General features: G+C 43.1%; 1 protein-coding gene across 1 annotated transcript in view; it reads left to right on the top strand.

Annotated features, from left to right (window-relative positions):
* Positions 1-1,201: 1,201 nt before the first annotated feature.
* Positions 1,202-21,683, top strand: part of CHL1 (cell adhesion molecule L1 like) — a 109,254-nt gene continuing 88,772 nt past the window's right edge. Inside the window, exons 1-3 of the mRNA XM_066618471.1 lie at positions 1,202-1,292; positions 11,242-11,347; positions 19,294-19,484. Of these exons, the coding sequence (XP_066474568.1) occupies positions 1,202-1,292; positions 11,242-11,347; positions 19,294-19,484 (388 nt within the window). The remainder of the gene's footprint in view (positions 1,293-11,241; positions 11,348-19,293; positions 19,485-21,683) is intronic.

Raw genomic sequence — 21,683 nt, 5'->3', positions numbered from 1 at the left:
CAGGCCCCCAGCAGGCTCCTCAGAGTTATTTCAGCAACAGAGCTGGCGTAGCTTCTAGGAGTCCCATAGGCAACCAGGACATGCAGGACATAGGGACATGCTGCAACCAGTAAAGTAACAACAGTGTGTCTCCTCTTCCCCCTCTCACTAACCCATTCTCCACATAGGATGCAGTGGATGCTGAGCCAGTAGCCCTGCATCCTATGCGCCTTCGTTGGATTGGATTGGTTCCAATGCTTAATTGCTTCCACCTTCTGCCATTTTGGCCTTTTGCTGCCTGAGCCTAGGACTTATGCGTGAGGCTGAACTTTTCATGTAAGTAGCACCTGAGAAAAGAGCAGCAGCACCTATGAAGTTTTTAATGTTATGGTTCCAGCCCAGTTATTTTGTTTTTTTTTTTAAATCAAGTCTTTTCAAACCTTGACCCAGGAACCATATCTGGGGATGGGGGAAAGCCCTCCACTCTGTGAGTAGAGCTTACCGTTCTGCCTTCACGCTTGCGAAGCACAGCCAACAGTTGTGACTGCCCAGAGAGTCCTGGTACCCAAATCTGTGAGAATACATGTGGCACAGAGGCAGAACAATAAGTGCCGGTCTGAACAGGGGCCGCTTTTTTGGCGGACCGCAGTTTTTGTCGGACAGAGTTTGGCGACTGCTATTTCAATGATAGGATGAACTTTCCTACTTTAAGAGCACAAATTAAAGGTAAGGTTATTCAGGCTCCAAATATTCTTCTTTACGTTGTTTTCTTCCCCGCTAATTGCACTCCAAATTGCATTTCTCTTAATTAAAAACAAATATGAATGGGAACGATTACAAACATGACAAGAAATTTAGCTACTTTTTCCTCTCATATGGAAGCAAAAAGGTAATTAGATTTCTGTGGTGTAATTGATTTTGGTGGTTTCTTCTTCTGTTTTTTTTTTTTTTTTTTTAAATGGAGGCTCAGAAGGGAAAAAAAGAATAAATTACAATATATATGTTACTATGATTTATGTTTTAGCTTATACGTCTTGACTATTTCTTCATTTTCCTAACACAATTAGAGCCATGGAGCTGATGCCGTGAGTGAGTTTATTTATGTGGCTCTTTTTGGCTTCATTTTCAGGTTTCGTTCTTCAGGGCTGTATTTTAAATGGAAGAAGCAGGGAACCGGCAGGCACCTTTCAATCTGTTTGGAATCCCTGCTTACAGAAGAGAGATGGAGATGCCATTAAACACAAAAGGGATCACTGTGTGCCTGCTTCTTTTTGTATCAAATTTGGCAGCAGCTATTGAAATACCACTTTCTGGTAAGTTGTAGCTATTTTACTGAATGTTGAGCGTTCCCCTCCTGCTGGAGAACAGATTAAAATCCCTGTCGATGTGCTGTTTCCATTTGGAGGTTTATTCGGCTCTAATATCCTTTTGGGAATTCATATGTGATAGAAATGTAAGTTCTTTCTTTCTTGCTGTTCTCTCTTGCCTGGTTCATGCAGAGCGGTAAATACGTATAAATAGCCTCTTGTAAGGTAACTAAACATAAGAATTGACTGTGACTGCCTAGGTGAAAGCATGACCTTTAGATTGTGTCCAAATATTCAAATTTTGGTTGGTTGCCATTTTGGAATTTTGTCTGGTATCCTGGGATAATAGACATCCAAAATATACAATATCAAAGTAAAAATAATTGTATTACCTAGCAGCTGTTTCAGTAGCTGGCCTTAATGATGTTCCCCTTCCCCTCCAAAATACTTATCACTGCTATTGAAGAACTCCAGTCATTGATTGATCTTCTCTTATATGAAAAAAAAAAAAAAAAAAAAATCTGTTCTACTGTTGTTGGTCCAACAACAAAAGAAAACAACCAACCGCTGTTCAACTTAATAAAGTTTCTTCTGTTGAACTGGTCAAATACTTACGGTGAGCCTGTACGTACGCATGGTAAATGACTTGCAGCAAAATTGTGGACGTATCTACTCAGAAATAAATACCATCGTGTTCAGTGGGTCTTACTCCTAGGAAAATGTGTATAGAATTAACTCCTAAGATATTCAGATGGTCCTGTGGAAGGCACTGGGTGACATCATGAAAGTATCTGTTCATACATCAGTACTCATAAGAGTTAGTAGTGGTGTCCTCTGAGTGTAGTGACAGAGCAAATGGAGAAAGAACATGCTATTTTATGTACTCAATTAGGTGTCATTGAAGCAGGAAAAATGGACTGAGTCCAAAGTCTTAACAGAAAACATGGTTTTTAAGGAGCAATTTGAAGGAAGTAATGCAGAAGGCATTATGAAGTGATCTGAGAAGGAGTTCCAGGGGCAGCAAGGCAGAAAGACTGATGTCATTTGAGAGAGTGGAAGGCTTTTGGAATGCTAAAGGTTGTGAAACTGGAGCAGCAAAGTTCATGGCTCCACAGTCTTCACAGAAGAAGACTTCCTGCTTGCTGACTTGGAGGAGACTTTGCCTTGTGCCTAGTCTAAGCTGGATGCCAAATACATCTCAGAAGCATGAAATCATCATTACCCAATCAAGGAATAGTTTTGAAAATCAGCATTACTGGATAAGACCTGAAACACATTTTCAGCAAGGAGCTTCATGAAGAACTTAAGATATGACTGGAACTGACGATGCCTCTGGACTCTGGGAAATCAAATACTAGGTGCTTTCTTATGCCTGAGTATTGAAATAGTTTGCGGGAGAGTATTTTCCTAATCACATGTTGGCAACCTTCAGTCTCAAAAGACTATGGTATCGCGCTCTGAAAGGTGGTTCTGGAACAGTGTCTAGTGTGGCTGAAAAGGCCAATTCGGGAGTGACAATCCCTTCCACACTGGGAGCAAGTGCAGTCTGTCCCTGGTCTGTCTCCCTGGCTATGGGCATTCCTTCTTTGCCTCTTAGCCTCAGACTGTTGGCCAAGTGTCTCTTCAAACTGGGAAAGGCCATGCTGCCAGCCTGCCTCCAAGTGGGCCATTCAGAGGCCAGGGTTTCCCACTTGTTGAGGTCCACTCCTAAGGCCTTCAGATCCCTCTTGCAGATGTCCTTGTATCGTAGCTGTGGTCTACTTGTAGGGCGCTTTCCTTGCACGAGTTTTCCTGATGATGCCTCTGTTATTCCATCCCTTTGATCTGCATTTAATATTAATATTCAATTAATATTCAAAAGCAAGCACAAAAACTACTTCAGGCCACATAAACGAGGATGACTTCCCCACTTTAGTAATACATCACAGATAGAACTCTGCTGATGAGTCAGTTGTTGGTTCATATTACAAGCAAAAATTCAGTGCCAGAATTTTGAGATGAATGTCATTAAAGTTCCACAAAAAAAACTCTCTTTTTCTTGTCAGGGGTCCACAGCCCAGCTCAAAGATAAAATGACTTAAACTTTAAAAAAAAAAAAAATTTGAAATGCACCCTCATTGTCTCACAGTAGGCAGTGCAGATTTGATGCCAGGGATGGGCGAGTCCACCGTGGCTTGACTCAAGTTGAGTCACAAGTCTCTGCCCCCCCCCATGATTCAAGTCAAAAACGAGTTCTAATGGGCAGACTTTCCGAGTTGCCCAGAAAATTTTGGCAACTCGAAAAGAGTCATGAGTTTTTCCCTTTAAAATGCCAGCTGCAGCTTCCTGGGGAAAAACAGCTGCTGCCAGGCGCTCTCTCTCTCTCTCTCTCTCTCTCTCTCTCTCTCTCTGTGTGTGTGTGTGTGTCAGAGTTCTCTTTAATCACTCCTCTGCTGTCCCCATCCCATCTGTAAACAAGGCCGGAGCAGATGGTACAGACTACGTGAGAGTGGGGACAGAAGCGGCAAGAGGGAGGAGGGTCACGTGCAGCAGCTTACTAGTATGGCTCAATCCTTTGCAGCTCTACTTAGAAGTAGTCATATACAGCTGGTCATTCATCGAGGCTTCGTCCTCCCAAGTAAAAACGGAACCCTAAGGAAGTTGGAAAGCATGACTGCTACAAACCCCTCCCCCTGGCTTTCCCATCTCTTTCCCCCCCTCCCTCACTTAAATTGTCCAGCCAATTCTAAGGCAAGAACCTCCTTGGGCTCTTCCTTTTGCCCCGCCTCATCTAAACAAATCTGACCACCCATGCTTCGTCCGATGATCATCGGTTTCTTCAGAAATGGACAAGAGAGCCCGCTCCCGCCTCCCCCTCTCTTTCTTCATGCAAAAGCAAAACATTAACCCTTCCCTGCATCCTGGCTGGGACTTCTGCTTGCCCAGTCTGAATGGTGGCCCCACAAGGTTTTTCACACTGCGAAAACCGTAAGCAGGCACACGCAGACAGACTTGAGTCTGCATGCATGGGGATTGAGTGCTGAGTCAGTGGCCTCAGACTCGAGTCAGTGCCTGAGTCATCAACGCAGGTGACTCAAGTCTGCACAATCAACGAAAAACACATGTTTTTGTGACTTGGACTTGAGTCACCTGACTCAAGTTCCCATTCCTGATTGATGCACTATGCAGATGAGAACTTTGTACTTTAAGAAATTAGAGCATAACAGAAGGATAGGTATTCTGTAGGATATCTACATTTCAAAAGTTGGAAAGTGTTCATGGAGGACAAAAGGGGAAATGCATTTGCAGAAGAGCGTCATGGCAAGCTAATACGGTGTGATGAAGTCCAGTGATATTTTTTTTTCCAAAATGATCCTCACGAGGGGGTGTGTGAAATGGGACAGAGTGATGGGGTGATCACAGATGCCTTAGAACTTTGCCTGCACTATGGTTCCAATCCTGATTACTTTAATCATTAAAAGAACTTCTATTCCCTTGCTGTTTTTATCGATTTAGCTGTAACTTTTTGAAAAAGCTCTCTGTGCTGTCACTGTCACTCGCTCCAACCCCCACACCTCTCACTTTGTTCCTTCCTCCACGTGGGCTCTTTGAACAGGTAATGTGGGACTTATTGCTGCCAGCATGCTCCAGATTTCCTTCTTCATTTAAGGACCTCATGTAGAGGAAGGAGTGAGGTTAGCAAGCAGGATCTTTGTATTCCAGTACTCAGAAAGTAGTGATCTGTCCCCCTACCTTCTCACCTTGTTCCTTTCTCTACTGGGCTCTTTAAACAACATGCAAAATGAGAAGGGAGGTGTTAAGAACACTGTATGCTGCAGATCAGAATACAGCAATTTTGCTCCCTCCTCAATGCTTCATCTTCTATCTTCCTCCCCACAAGAGCCTGCACAGAGAAAGAGGCAGGTAAGGAGACTGGTGCCATTGGTGGCAGACAAGAGGGAAGTGATGACCATCTGTTCTCTCCTTCCCCCAATCTGCTGCCCAAAGCAGATATTATTATTCACATCATGGACAGATCCCAAAGGATCCCAAAGGATCTCCTCTATGGAGAACTCGTGCAAGGAAAGCGCCCTACAGGTAGACCACAGCTGCAATACAAGGACATCTGCAAGAAGGATCTGAAGGCCTTAGGAGTGGGACTCAACAGGTGGGAAACCCTGGCCTCTGAGCTGCCCGCTTGGAGGCAGGCTGTGCAGCATGGCCTTTCCCAGTTTGAAGAGACATTTGGCCAATAGTCTGAGGCTAAGAGGCAAAGAAGGAAGGCCCATAGCCAGGGAGACAGACCACGGACAGACTGCACTTGCTCCCGGTGTGGAAGGGATTGTCACTCCCGAAACGGCCTTTTCAGCCACACTAGACGCTGTTCCAGAACCACCATTCAGAGCGCGATACCATAGTCTTTCGAGACTGAAGGTTGCCAACAACAACATGGACAGACCAGTCCTGGTTTGGACACGAGTACAAAATTGTGGAAACTGACTGTATCATAAGAGGAAGAGAGCAGCATTGAAGAGCAGGCTTAGAACGAGTATGTCCCAGAAATAAGAAGGAACTGATCCTTAGAGAATTTGAACTCAATGGTACTTCTAAGTAGTCATGGTTAGGATTTGCTGTAAAATGCACAAAAGATAGACAGCAGACAGAATGTACTATATAGGTCCCATTTAGGCATAACAACAGGATTCTAGTTTGAAATCTTAACTTCTTTTCTTGCTTGTGAAGGGAACATGGGTGCATGCAAGCCTAAGACTCAAGCACCTAACAAACTAGAGAAAAATACACTTGTTAAATCAAATTAAACAACTCTAATTCCTGAACTGTGTTTTCTAGTAACTAATGACCACTGTTAACGTATATACTTAAATAAGTACATAAATGACATTTGTCTGTTTAATTCGGACTCATGGAGTCATCATTACAATACATCTGTTTATTTGTACACATCACTACACAGGAATAGGGAAGTGTAAATGTTTCTATTTCAGAGTTAAGACTATAGGCTAAGAAACCAAATGGCTTGTCCAAGGTCTTATTCATATTTTATGATCCAGCATGGAGATGGATTTTGGTCTACCTAATTTGCCTAATACCTGGAACCATCCCTCTCCCTATAGTATCTGAGCCTTTTTTGACCCTACATTTCTATTTGATTCTTAATTTCTGTTAATGAGGCATTTTTATGGATTTAATAAACATGAATTATACCCGGCTTTAAGTGTGCTGAAGAAAGTGAGGTGCTCTCTGAGATGGAGAGGATGAGATACCATATGGTGCAGCAAGATACCAGATTTTGTATGAGTTTTCTGGTTCACTGGCTTAAATAGAGTCTAGCCAGTACCCTAGTATTCATTCCCATAATTTATAACACAGTGGTAATTCTATTATGGTCAATTGCTCTTCAGGGCATCATTTCCATTTTTGTAGTTTGGTTATGTGGAGATTCACAACACTTTAATTTCGGCAGGATAATAATGATAATAAAAAGATGTAAATCCATGAAATGGTTTATTTGCATAGTAGCGAGCCCCTCTTATTCTTCTATTGAAGGTGCAATTTATGTTGGTATCTCATCCATGAGAGAGAGAGAGAGAGAGAGAGAGAGAGAGAGAGAGAGAGAGAGAGAGAGAGAGAGCCTTTCTTGCTTAAGCAAAGAGCAGCAAAGTGTCTTGTGGCACATGAAAGACTATTTCATGTTCAGATTATGGCTAAAGAATTATTTGTTCCATTTTAGCTTTGGGGCCCCTAATTTTCTTGTTGGTTAAGGGTGGGCTGCAGTGCTTAAAAGCAAATTAGTGATATTGTTCTGGCATTGCTTTTTGTCATTGTTGGGTTTGTTTTTGTTTCTTGTCATATGAAGTCATTTTTATCATATTTCATTGTCCTGTTTTTAGTATGCTGTTTGCTGCCTTTCTTATGGTCCAGACTTCACCTCGTGAGAAGAACAACTTCACAGCTACCCTGTTGGGGATCTTATTTAAGCAAATATTTAAAAGCCAATAAAGAAATAATATACTGAATCAGTTTTTAGCAATGTCATAGGCTCCCCTGTTAGCCCTGATCAGGACATGGAATATCCTGAATGTGGGGAGAGGGAGTCTATATACTTTGACAACAGTGACTCCAGGCTTAGATGCAAAAGTAAATGCTTACAAAACTTTTGCTTTCTAAGTAGTGAGATGGTTTCATGCTCTCACCCAGTGCTTTTAGCTCTAGTTCCCCAGTGCCTTGCTCCTTGAAGACCAAACAGGGCTAGTCTGTGAAAACACCCTGTTTTCAGGGAGCAGCAAATGTGTCTGTAGGAAGGACACAACTACCAAAAGGAGGGGTACAGGGAACTTGGGTGAGGCAGGAGTGGAAATTTATGGATCTTTTGCCTATTGAATTATATTGCTTTGAACCATGTTTGAAAGGCTGACTATGTATAGCTGAACTTTGCACATGATCTGAGAACATTCTCCTTGTGCCTTGATTGGTTAACCTGCAGTAAACAGCTGTATCTGCACCTTCCACTCGGTGTGTTATTGGATCACGGCACACTGGGCACTCCACTTGCCCTCAGGTTTTGGGGGAGGTAACATTAGCAAGTTTGTTTTCAGGACTGGTTTACATTGTGTTCCTTGGAGCTATATAGCAAACTCAAAGAACGCTTTTCTTGCTTACCAAAAAACTTCAGGCTAAGGGAGTTCCATGACTGCATTGATGTTGCAATCCTAGATATGTCTATTCAGAAGTAAGCCCCATTGTGTGCAATGGAATTTACTCCCAATTGCTCACTTTCTGGGAGTAAGTTCCAGTAAAGTAGTGGGACTTACATGTCTAGGATTGCAGTGCCAGTCACTGACAGAGCTTCTCTATATGAAGTGGTTCTAGGTATACATGTGTACTGTGTGCATAGAATAACCCTTGGGCACTATCCACCAGAAGGTTCTGCTGTACAAGCCAATTGAAATGAACGGGAGTTGTGCAAGACCATCACTTTTGTGCTTAACGGGGAAGTTCAGCATCTTAAAGCCACGTATGTCTACTATGCTTGCCTTCCTAACTGCCCAATTTTATCCCCTGACTGTACTGCTGGAACTCACATTCCAGTAGCACAGCATCATTTGTGGCATCACAAAATGCAACTTGCTGCCACACACTGCTGGGTTGCTGGATCCCCTGGCACTGGTAGGGTGGTGTGGGTGTGGGCAGAGTAAGGAAGTTATGGGCTAGGGGATCAGGGTCAGGATCAGGGCTGTCAGGAGGCAGGTCAGGGACGGCAGCAGGCAGATCATGGTGGCAATGTTGTTGCCAATATCCTATGTCTATCACCCGGTCTTGCCACGCCTCCTTGAGGCCACTTGGACTAGCACCAGTCAAGGGACTGGCACAGATCCAAGCAGACACATAGGGCAACAGGGAGCTTACCTTGAGGTAAGAGAATGAAAGTTCCCTTACTTTGAGAAGTCTTCCTGATCACCTCCCTGCCACTAGATGTATGTAATAGAATTGGGGTATAAGTAATTCAGTTGATCTAAAAGTTATAACTTCGCATCACCATCTTAATTTTTTAAAAAAGAAATTCTTACAGTTTTCCTTGGAAGATGCGATACCCCCCGTAATGCTGTTTCTTTGAGCTCTCACTTGTTTCAGCGTTCTTTGTCCTGGCGTGATTGACAACTATTGTATCCAATGAAAACAGTGCTTTTTGGAAAGCACAATCAGTGCTCAATTTCTTTCCTTATCTTTACTGATGCCTCCTATGGCACTCTTTCACATACCAGTAAGGCAGCGTTTCACAAAGTGTGCTCTATAGGCCCACCATAAGTGGCTGCCATCTGCTCCCTGCCCAGTTTGCTCTTTCTTCCCCCCCTCTCCTGTTTGTGGCTCTCCTTCCTCACTCTTCACCAGTATTTAGTGTTGGGCTTGGTGCTGTGCCACTACATGCATGTGCCAGTGCTCTGTGGCACCCCAAGACCCTGTACATGCACTGCTGAGGCTCTCCGAGACTACTTTCAGGAGTGTAAAGAGCTCCATAGATTGAAAAGTTTGAGAACTGCTGTTGTAAGGTAGCCCCTGCATTATTGGATTATGCTGCTGTATTATGCCATTACGAGGGCTCAGGGATCACAGTCCTCCAATTTTTTGTATCAAACCCAGGCCTACTAATTTCTTTGAAACTGCTTCAGAAGCACTTTCTTTTGCAATTACTAGTCCAGAATTAGATGGGAGTTGGAGTAGAAAGTGCAGAAATAAAGCATTTCTTGACAATGAATTGATTACAATGTGAATGTGCAGCATAGAGTCCCATACAACTAGTGGACATTTTTGATATATGATTGCACTTTCTGCTTACTGCGTCTCAGGATTTTACTGCCCTTTCCAAATTTATTTCATTTTGAAGCTTGTGGAAGAGACTATTGTTTGTAAAATCTCTCAAACCTGCCTACTGGGATGCAGATTCATTAGAGGAGCTTTGTAAAATAGTTAATACACCCTGGTGTCCTTAGTGCTTCACTGACTAATGCTGAGACTTCTTGGTTTTTTTCATGAGTTTTCTTTCCCCTCCTAATCTGATATAAAGTTATCTTTACCTACAGTGGTGTGTTGTGTTTCACTCTACAGCTTCCTTTACTGTACATCCTCCATTATCGATTCTACCAATCATTCCAAGTCATTCAGTTTCCTTCATTGATCTTACTCCTCCCTCTTTCTCTCAATCAATCAATCAATCAATCAATCAAAGCCTGCAATCCGATATACACTTACCTGGAAGTAAACTTCCCTTTATACTTAATGGTGCTTACTTCTGAGTAACCATGCATAGGATTGCACTATAAACATATTTATTTAGCATTTTTATATCCCCCGCTTCAGCCAGAGAAGTGCCTCCGGAAGTAACTGGAGGAAGTAACATTCTGGGTGCCATATCCCTCTCACTTCTGACATGCCCCAGCCCTTCCCAATTCTGCCCTGTTACACCCACTCTGCCAACTTACTAAGTTTGGTGGGACTTTTCCTCCTCACCACCATGCACAGGGCCTCCAAAGCATCTGCAGCTGTGATCCATATATACTGTTCCAGTCCACATGTAGCCTCTGTGGGCCTCAGAATACTCTCCGGAAGCATCAGAACGCCACGCTTCAGATGGCCTTATACAGGTGGAATCTTTATCCACTGATTTGATTCACCACTGATACCGGGGGTCCATCTTTAAAATGCCTTGTAACAAGAGGAAAAAGTGCTAAAATCCCATTTCCTACCTTTGTCCTGTTCGTGCTGCACCAGTTCATACCGCACCAGTTGCAAGCTTCTCAGGGTTAAAGATAGCTTTAAAGACTCACTTCCAAGTTTCTTGCTCCCCCATTTTTGCCCCAGAATGCTCTGTATGGAATAATTTCATTCCATTAGATTCCATTATTCATTCCATCTTGTGGCTGAAAGCAGTATAGCATCTATATCTTGTTACAAGGCATTTAACTGTGGACTCCCAGTATCCACTGATATAGGTTTCAACTGGGGTTCCGGAACAGTTCCACTGTATATAAGGCTATTATTATCTTCAAGCTGGCTGTAGCTATATTGTTGTCTGATGTATAAACTCTTTCAAGCAGAAACCTGACTGTTCATTTATCTCTGCACAGTTTCAAGAACAGGTATGGCAGTATGTCATAAATATAATCCAATAAAATGAAAGGGGTATTAATTAATTAGACCATAGTAAAATAGTCAATAAACTGTGATTGTGTTAGGAAATGACCAGCCAAAATTGAAGTTCAAAAGTTCCACCCTGTTTTTGTACAGGAGGAGGAAGAATTTGTATTTGTGTGTGTGTGTGTGTGTGTGTGTGTGTGTGTGTGTGTGTGTGTGTGTGTGTGTGTGTGTGTGTGAAGAGAAAGAGAGAGTATGTTTGCATGCATTCTGGTTCATTTATTCTTTCTGAATGCTTTATCTGAATTGCCCATCTCTGTTTCAGTGCGACAGCTCCCAACAATCACAGAGCAATCAACCAGCGAAGTTGGATTCCCTTTTGATGAGGAGTTTACAATCAGGTGTGAAGCTAAAGGAAACCCACACCCACAGTAAGTATTCTGTAATCACTTTAAGATAAACAAGAGAGTTATGACCTTAAAATGTGGTACTTGTTACCTGCTGTTTAACACTAGTTTCTTTCTGTAAAAGTTGTTGTCACTGTTACAAAAAAAAACAAAAACACCTTATTAATAATATTGTACTAAATTGTAATTTGTAGTTTAAATTGTAGTAAATATTGTAATATTGTACTAAAACACCTGCATGCCTATATCTGCAGGCTACTCAAACATGGATAAAATATCAAGCTAGCATGAGGTAGTCTTACCTCTATACTCGGGAGCTGGGATTTTGTCAAACTGGAAACACATAGCAGTACAGAGTGAAAACAGCCTACTCCAGTGTCTGTCAATCACTTCCAGTTTGTCACTCTAATTTTGTAGGAAAGCCCTTGGGAAGAGATTGTATGCCTTGAACGTCTTGGTTAATAGGCATTTAGACAGCACCAGCTATACCACTGGAGTTAAACAAATGTGGAACTGTAGCTGTCAGAATTATTTCTGTGATACATGTGTTCATCTAGGCCTTCTTGAAACCCATAATATTGATCCTTTGGTGATCATTCTTCATGTGATGTCCAATTTTTCACTGCATTATCCTGCCCTTACCACATGAAATGCAAAATGTAAAGGCTCCATGACAACTTGGGTATTCACTTCTCCCCTCAGGGCATCCAGACATGGTTCAATTAAATCAGGGAACTCCTGCCAAACTGAGTGTCATGGGGTTGGGGGCTGTTGTGAGGAGAAGGCAGAGTGTCTAGCAAGCATAACTGAAGTCTGTAGATTGGACCCTGTCTCTTCATCAGTTGCCTGGAGAGAGAGGGAGGGAGGGAGGGAGAAAGAGAGAGAATTGAAATCTGGGGTCACTGATGGTCAGCAGTGGGGCAGAGAGAGATGAGGAGAATATTATGAGGAGGGATGAGAAGAATCCACCCTCTTTGATCACCCAATCCCTGCTCTCTTCGTAACGAGAGCCTGTTCTAAAGAAATTAAATGTTATTTATTATTTATTTCAAGTCTTCCTCTCCCGCTGTTTAGCCAACAAGTTTGCCAGAATCACTTCCATGCAGTCAATGAAACCAGCAAATTGTACAAACAAGAAAATGAATTAATTGAATAACTGTATGCGCTGTATTCAAATGCACAGTGATGAATCAGTGATTTATTGAGGAATCTTCCCAGGGGTGAAGAATAAGAGCTAAAACAAATGTGGCTTAGGAGGTCCACCTATCAGATCTCTGAATGCGTTGTCCTTTTTTTAAATAATTAAAAGAGTTGTGAGGGGCTCTGATTTTGGAAGAAGCAATAATTGTATAATAACAAGGTTAACTGCAGTCTGCCTACATTTTGTACAGCTTTGCCTTCCAACCATCACAATATTTTACAACTATCCACCATGTCCTCACAGCTGACACATTTATTTGGGTATTGTTTATGTTCCTAATAGTGCTCAAAGTGTAAATTTTTTTTTTTTCATGTAAAAAATAAGCAAAAAAGCTATATATATATAGCTATATATATATATATATATATATAAGTCCAGCAGACTGCCAGGAGATGTGCTAACGACTACTGGCTCCAGCTCTGCTCCCAGATGCAGGTAGCAGTTGACACAGGCAACATCAAGGGGATGTATGATGGTATCAAGCAGGCCCTAGGTCCAACACAGAGGAAAATTGCCCCTCTGAAGTCTGCCACAGGCGAGGTCATCCAGGATCGGGCGCAGCAGATGGAACGCTGGGTGCAGCACTACTCTGAGCTATATTCCAGAGAAAATGTAGTCACTGAAGAAGCGCTGAACAACATTGAGTGCCTGCCTGTGCTGGAGGAGCTTGACAGTGAACCAACCCTAGAAGAACTTCACGTGGCCCTGGACTCCCTTGCCTTTGGCAAGGCACCTGGAAAAGACAGCATCCCTGCTGAAGTCCTAAAGTGCTGCAAAGAGATCATCGCTACTGAGCTGCATGAAATCCTCTGTCTCTGCTGGAGAGAAGGTGAAGTACCTCAAGACATGAGGGTACTTCACAAACATCATCACGCTGTACAAACACGCTTCACAAACATCATCACGCTGTACAAGAACAAAGGCGACAGGGGTGACTGCAACAACTACTGCAGCATCTCTCTCCTTAGCGTTGTAGGAAAGTTGTTTGCCCGAGTTGCACTAAAGAGGCTCCAGGTACTTGCAGAGAGCGTTTATCCAGAATTACAGTGCGGATTCCGAGCCAGCAAGTCCCCCACTGATATGGTATTCTCCCTTAGACAACTGCAGGAGAAATGCAGGGAACAACGACAGCCACTCTTTATAACCTTCATAGATCTCACGAAGGCTTTCGACCTGGTCAGCAGGGACGGCCTCTTCAAGATTCTCCCCAAGATCGGATGTCCACCCAGGCTCCTCAGCATCATCAGATCCTTCCACAAGGACATGAAGGGCACTGTTGTCTTTGATGGCTCCACATCAGACCCCTTTGACATCCGAAGTGGCGTGAAGCAGGGCTGTGTTCTTGCACCAACCTTGTTTGGGATTTTCTTCGCTGTCCTGCTGAAGCATGCCTTTGGAACTGCAACAGAAGGCATCTATCTCCTGACCAGATCAGATGGAAAGCTCTTCAACCTCTCCAGAATGAGAGCAAAGTCCAAAGTCCAGCTGAAATATCTTTGTGACTTCCTCTTTGCCGACGATGCAGCTGTCACTACCCACTCTGCCAAAGATCTCCAGCAGCTCATGGATCGTTTTAGCAAGGCCTGCCAAGACTTTGGACTGACGATCAGCCTAAAGAAAACACAGGTCATGGTTCAGGATGTGGACTCACTTCCCTGCATTACAATCTCTGCGCATGAACTGGAGGTTGTCCATGACTTTGTGTACCTTGGCTCAATGATCTCCGACACTCTTTCTCTCGATACTGAGCTAAACAAACGCTACCACGGTAAAGCAGCTACCACGTTTTCCAGACTCACAAAGAGAGTCTGGTCCAACAAGAAGCTGACAGAACATACCAAGATCCAGGTCTACAGAGCTTGCGTCCTGAGTACACTTCTGTACTGCAGTGAGTCATGGACTCTCTGCTCACAACAGGAGAGGAAACTGAACGCTTTCCACATGCGCTGCCTCCGACACATCCTCGGCATCACCTGGCAGGACAAAGTTTCTAACAACACAGTCCTGGAACGTGCTGGAATCCCTAGCATGTATTCACTGCTGAAACAGAGACGCCTGCGTTGGCTCGGTCATGTCGTGAGAATGGATGATGGCCGGATTCCAAAGGATCTACTGTATGGAGAACTCATGCAAGGAAAGTGCCCTACAGGTAGTCCACAGCTGCGATACAAGGACATCTGCAAGAGGGATCTGAAGGCCTTAGGGATGGACCTCAACAAGTGGGAAACCCTGGCCTCTGAGCGGCCCGCTTGGAGCATGGCCTCTGAGCATGGCCTTTCCCAGTTTGAAGAGACACTTTGCCAACAGTCTGAGGCAAAGAGGCAAAGAAGGAAGGCCCATAGCCAAGGAGACAGACCAGGGACAGACTGCACTTGCTCCCGGTGTGGAAGGAATTGTCACTCCCGGATTGGCCTTTTCAGCCACACTAGACGCTGTGCCAGAATCACCTTTCAGAGCACGATACCATAGTCTTTCGAGACTGAAGGTTGCCAATAATATTATCTGTCTTAATATTTTATTATAAACTGTCTTTCAAATATAAGCTCTCAAGAAAATGCAATCAGTGAGGCTGTTTCTCCAAACTTATTAAAATAATCAGTAAACTCAATGGAGTACAGTATATTACTGTAACATTATTTGTGTGTTATGTGGATTACAAATTCACTCTTCCAGAGCATCAGTAGATTTTAACATACAGTGTTCATAAAGTGAGAGTTGTTGTGAGTAGAGATGAGTATGAGATGAGATTAAGTGACAGAGTGTTGAATGAGATTCCTATTATTGTCCCAAAATGACTTGTGGATAGTTCACGGCTGACAGAACTATTGCCGTAGATACTTGCCTATAAGGATCTCTCAGATAAGGGCCCAATCCTATCCAATTTTCCAGTGCTGTGCCAATGGGGTATGCACTGCTTCCTGTGGTGGGGAGGCAGTCACAGAGGCCTCCTCAAGGTATGGGAACATTTGTTCCCTTACCTGGGGGCTCCGTTGCGGCTGCACCGGTGCTGAAAAATTGGATAGGATGGGGCCCTAAGTTGAGGGCAAGTTTTGAGCCAAAAACCATGGAATGTTCAATGACCCTCGGATAAGTTGGGGTGGGGTTTAAACTTAGGGGGGGTGTCTTTGTCTGATTTTACCCTAGGCCAGATCCTAAAAAATAGCCTACCGGTAATTGTTACCTAAGAACTCTACAGTCTCTAATTTATTAAAAATATAGTAAAAGACCATAAGATACATTTTTATTCTTTAACTTTTTAAATTCTGGTCTTCACAACCTTTTTGTAAACATGATCAGGGTACGTGTACTGTAAACAACATACCAGCAGAACAGTCGTTCTCAACCTGGGGTACATGTACCCCCAGAGGCACTCAACAGGACCTTTAGGGGTGCTTGAAAAAGAATTGAATAATGGCAGAAAAAGGCAGGTAGTGCTCCAGAATGCCTTGCAAGGTCAGCAAGGCAGGAAGGGAGGTAGCTAGTTGGCTGTGAAATCTCCACCAATAGTTAGTTTTTGATCATCAATTAGTGTATGAATCAATGCTCATAAACCAGCACAGTAAAAAAAAGCTGAAACATAATATGGAAAGTGATCAACTGCCAAGAATTTCTCAGGACACTTCTGGTGCAAAACAGTGAAAAGAATTTGATTAATGGTTCTTCTGCAGTGGCTCCCAAACTCTTTTTTTCACTTGCATACCCCTTGGCAGCCTATTTCTATAAATTGTAGCCCTCATATTAGCTAAGTGTTTGTAATTAGTATTAATAATATAAGCCCTCATCTCCTCTATATGAAAAGCCATGCATTCATCACAGTATTTTCTTTTTATCTGTTTGAAGAACTGAAGACTATGGCGCCTTCTTTATGGTGCCTGGTGTGTTAAGCCAGAGGCTCTGCATATAATATACAACTTATAACACATAACTGGGAATGTGCAATTCAATTTACAGCAGAGAGACAAGCAACAAGGAATGACTGTGAGCAAGTGCAGCTGCACATAGTTGTAACCCTATTTACTTAGAAGCAGACCCATTGCTTTCCATGGGTGTTATTCTTAAGTAATGGTGTGCTGAACTGTAGCCTGGATCTTTGTTTAAAAAGCGGGCGGGGGGAGGAGTTGGAGGAGACCCATTGGGGCAAGGAGCCCTTACCCAGTGGTAAGGGCAAAAGTTTCCCCTTGTCTCTGGCTAAGCCACTGCTGGCCACAATCCTGCACTGGATACAGCACAAGCCTCCTGGCTTGCCTGTTCCAGCGCAAGTTAGGATTGTGCCCTTCGGTTGGTATTTATCTGATGTGATTCAGTATCTATACAGTATAATCCAGAGACTTTCATTTCAACTAGAGGGGACAAACTTTCAGAAGTTTTGATGTGAATGTCAAAATTTGCATGTTTGATGAGGGAGAACCTTTCACTGAACTTCTAAGCAAAATGCCCAAAAATAAAAACTGCTTCTTGTTCAAGTCCTGGATACTAATCACAGCTCAGAAAGGGCTGTGTTTAAAAAAACAAAACATTAACAGCCTGATTTTTAAAGCTGCAGGACTATTCAGTCCCTGTGATCACAGGGCACAGTTTGAAATTAAAGTAGCTTTGAAATCCTCCAGCTTTTTAGACATAACTGAGGCCAGGTACCTTCTTAATTGGAGTAGAACAGTGACTAGAGGGAAGACAATTCTCCAACACATGGCTGCAGGCAGGACTAGGACTGGGACTAGCACAGGTCTGAGAGGAGGGAATACAGTGAACATATATTGTCAAAGCTTTAGCTCTGTTGGATTGGGAGCTTCTGAGAACTTGGTCAAGCAAGGAGAGATTTCACACTTCCTTTGCTCCAAGGTTCAAGGGCTTTCCCAAGTTTTGCCCTCAGGGACAGCATATCACCTTTAAAAGAGCAGCCTTGAAGCATATGTCCTTCTAGGTTTCAGGTCTTGAACAAAAAATGAAAATTCAAGGAGAAAGTTGGAAGCACACTAAAAAACAAAAGAACTGTAATTTAAAATAATAATGAAACTGAAATGGAAACAATTGCTTTATATTATCTATAATTTCAGTGCTTCCTAATACTAAAGAGCATTATGCAAGACCAAAGAAAGCAATACCTATTTTGAAAAATTACATTGTTTTCCTTGTGATTAAATTTGTTGTGTTTCTTTGAAATACCTTCCTGTGTGTTTTCCATTCAAGTTGCAAAAGAAAATGGGAATGGAAGGCTTGTTTATTCTCCAAAGGTTGAGAAATTTCCTCTTTATTCAAATGATCCATTTAAGACTGCTGCCATAATATGGTTTGTGTGGGCATTGGCTCCACCTTGCACAGTCCTCCCAAATTTTGGAAGTATGAAAGTGATTGACTTACTATGTGTTGAGAATCTGCACACGACCCATTTCCCAGTTCCAGTGTGGGATAATTTGAGCAGTGAACATATAGTCACTCATTTGTGCTCTCAGTGAGTTTGAATATTATCTCCTAAACATCTCTGCAATTAATTAGACCCCTGATGTCATGTAGCATTGATTGGGCTTTTTATCTTTCCAAATGAATTGCATTTGATTTTCAATGGGGAAAAAAGCACAGCATGAGGAGCATTAAAGTCTTGAATCTTGTCGACGGCATGAAATACGTGAATTTTTGCCAACAAGTTTTTGTTAATAAGCAGTTGAAATTAAGTAAGTCTCAACAGCTTTTAAAAGATTCCCAAGCAATGCAGCCCATACTGAATAAGAATCTTTGGTAATTATTCACTAACCTAAGTGTGAGCTCTTGTCAAAATTCTAATTGTGATACTCATTGTTCCTTACTTTAGCCAAGTAAAAGATCCAGATTTTGATTCAATAGAATCAAATAATTAAGCTTTCTCTGGACAATATAGTTTCAGGTCATACATAGGAGGGATCTCATTCATTAATATTTCCCTATCTCCCCCCTCCCCCCCCCCCAAAAAAAACACTTCCTTGCACATACAAAACCAGCAAACTAGAGAAAACAATTCAGTCTGCCTTTCTTCCTAACATGCTGTTTTCTAAATGCAGGGACTTTTTGGTCCCTGCAGTTAGAGATGTCCCTGAGCATTCAAACATAACAATCCCATCTCTGTAGTCTCAAGTGGCATTGTCCACAATGCATAATAAGACATTTGTTTCAGTTGTTGATTTTGTCTGCAGCCCTGCATTTATATTTCATGTCAGAGTGAATTGCCTTAAAAAAATACTTAGAAACAAAGACCATTTTCTAATGGCCCAATCCTGTCCTTGCTGAATGCCATCTTGGCACCCTCTCTGCCAGGCTGCAGAGCCCTACCACCAGTACAAAATCCAGAGCAGTGCACACCATCAACAGTGCTGGTTAGTCTGACTGCTGGTGGGTTTCTACCGACAGGGAGGTAAAAAAGGTCAGGAATTGGGGGAGACTTAGGGTGGAACAAGGGCGGATTACAGCGACACCAACATACACCATTTCCAAACTCCTGTTCCAAGCCTGATATGCTTCTAGCAGAATTCTCAAATCTATGCCACCAATTAAAAAGCTGACATACTGTAGATCTGAGGAGTCCCATAAGGGACAGGCAGTGGCAGGTGAGGTAACTAGTACAGTGTGCACAGGATACAGAGGGCACCACCCCAGCAGCCCTGCATGCTGGCATGGGATAGAATTGAGCTGTAACTCTTAATTTCTTCAGCCATATATTTCTGGTAGGGTTTGGATCTACGCCTTTTATGCATTCAAGCGTTGTGTCCAAATTCTTCATGCCAAACTCTTATCTTTTCAGTTTTAACTGGACGAAGGATGGGAAACCATTTGATCTACAGGGAGATTCACGAATAGTCACATCCAGAAATTCAGGAACATTCATAATCAAGAACCATGGAACTACATCAGTTTTTCAAGGGAAATATCGCTGCTATGCTAGCAATGAAGTAGGCACCGCTGTGTCAGAGGAGATTGAACTAATAGTTCCAGGTGAGCATTTATTTGTGCTGTGTCAGATTGCATACTCCAAGGAGCAAAAATATGTGCAAAAAGCTGGCATTTAACTCATGGCCTGTGGAGTGTAGGATTCAGAGGTACACTGCTCAGAAGCTGGATCGTTAAAACTTACAATTGTCTTACTTTGATGCACTATGTACTTTTCCTAAGGACTCTCCATATACTAGATGAATGTGAACTTAAGTGTTTCCTTTGTTCAGCAACATTCATCAAAGACCAACTGAGAATTCTGTACATTAGTGGTTCCCAAACTGGTGGGTCACGACCCACCAGATAGGGAAGCACTTGTCCCTGCTCCTTTAAGGGGGGGGGGAGCAGCAACGTGATTCCCAGGATTATGCAGTGCTGCTGGGGATGGGAGGGAGGTTTTCATTTATCAGCTGCCAGCATCAAAGTCCTAGGGGACCTGGAGGGTGCAGGGAGTCCTCCTCTGGGCTCTCCATGCCTTCAAACATGTAAAAAGAGAAGGAAAGGACACTTCCAGTTTTCGCTGTGAAACCAGAAGCATTGGTCCTTTTTCTTTTTTTTATACGTTTGGAGGCACAGGGAGTCTGTGGAGGGCTCCCTGGGCACCCTCTCTGATCCCCAGGACTCTGGTGCTAGCTGCTGGTAAGTGAAAAACCTCCCACCCCCAGCAGCAGCAAGATCCTGGGGATTGCGTTGCTGCCATAGCCCCTCCCACACATGCACCTACAGTGCTCCCAACTCCCTTGTAGGAATTTGGGAAGCACTGCTGTACCTGGGGCGAGGCTTCCCATTGCTGTAGATTTTCCTGCAGAAACTTTTGCCTGGGCTGTGCATTCTTGTGAATTCAGTAATAATGACAAAGAGGCAAAGAAGCTATATTGTTTCATTTTTACTCAGTCAGTTTGCTAGTGCCGTAGCATTATGCTGCGTGTGTGTTTATTGTAGATATTTGTACACCACCTTTCAATCGCATTTTCTCTGAGGCAGCTGTCTGAGTTGCCCACCACTGCTAAACTGCATCCCCTTCCAGTCCCTACGCTGTTTCCATCTAACTCGACAAGCAGTTGTGGTCTTGGAGAACAGCTAGGAGAGAAGTGCAGGGTGGACATAATTGTAGGGGGGGGAGGAAGCAGACCCTCATTGTGACCCAGTTTGAAAACATCTGGAATAAATACAGATAAATCTTCAGGATGCAAAACTGCCACAAAATGCTACTTTTTAAGGAAAGCTATCAAGCTTCCATCCCAAAGCAACTGTACTGAGCTTATAAAACGCTTGGTTGATTGGGTTGCATATATTGTCCTCGCTGTTTAACATTTCTTGTTTCGGGCTACTTGCTGACTATTCCCACCATGCAGCCTCTCTAAGGAATAGGCCAGCAGGCATATTGAGAAGCAAGCAATTTAAACAGCATCCTCCAGAGAACTGAGTCCTTAGTGGCAGGAAATCATTTGGTTTTTCAAATCATATTTTAATTGCTCTCAGAAAAGACTTGCAAGCCTTGTCCTTCTGTCCATAGAAACGTACAGGTCCTCTGAAAGAAGCAAGCCCTTGCAAATTCACTGCCTTTTGTCACAGGTGATCACAGAGACTCTTCCATAAATGTGTCTCATCCTTTTCTAAAACCATCTAAACTAATGAACAGAACCGCATGTAAGGAGATGAATTCCGTACTTGTGCGTTTCTAAAGAAGTTCCTTCCTTTGTCTTTGCATTTACCTACAATGAACTTCATTGACGTTATATCTTTAATATTATGTAAGAGAGCAGGAATCCTCTGTAGTCCTTTAACGGCCTAATCCTAAAGGCCGTACATGCTAGCAGAATGTGCATTCTGCTGGCATAAACAGCTTTATGGCTGTCACAAACGCAACACTGGCAGTGTGTGCAGCTAGGCCACTCAAGTGGCAAGTGGCTGGGTCTGTGCAAAGACAGGTTCTGAACACCCACTGGTACAGGTAAGGCTGCTCACAGTTAGGAGGAATGGGGTTGAGTGGAACAGTACAAAGATGGGCCAGATTGGATCCAGGAAGGGGGCAGGTTTGGTGGCAATGACCACCTGGTTCAATCTGCCTTCTTGGATTAATGCTATACAGTTGGCACAGGTCTGAGTTGACCCATGGCAATTGCTGGAGCTTATCCCGGGGCAAGGGAACAAATACCCCCAAGGAGGCCTCAACATGCTGAAACTTCCCCATGGGATACA

Source organism: Tiliqua scincoides, chromosome 2, assembly GCF_035046505.1.
Source record: "Tiliqua scincoides isolate rTilSci1 chromosome 2, rTilSci1.hap2, whole genome shotgun sequence".
Lineage (NCBI taxonomy): Eukaryota > Metazoa > Chordata > Lepidosauria > Squamata > Scincidae > Tiliqua > Tiliqua scincoides.
This window is presented reverse-complemented; position numbering and strand designations above follow the sequence as displayed.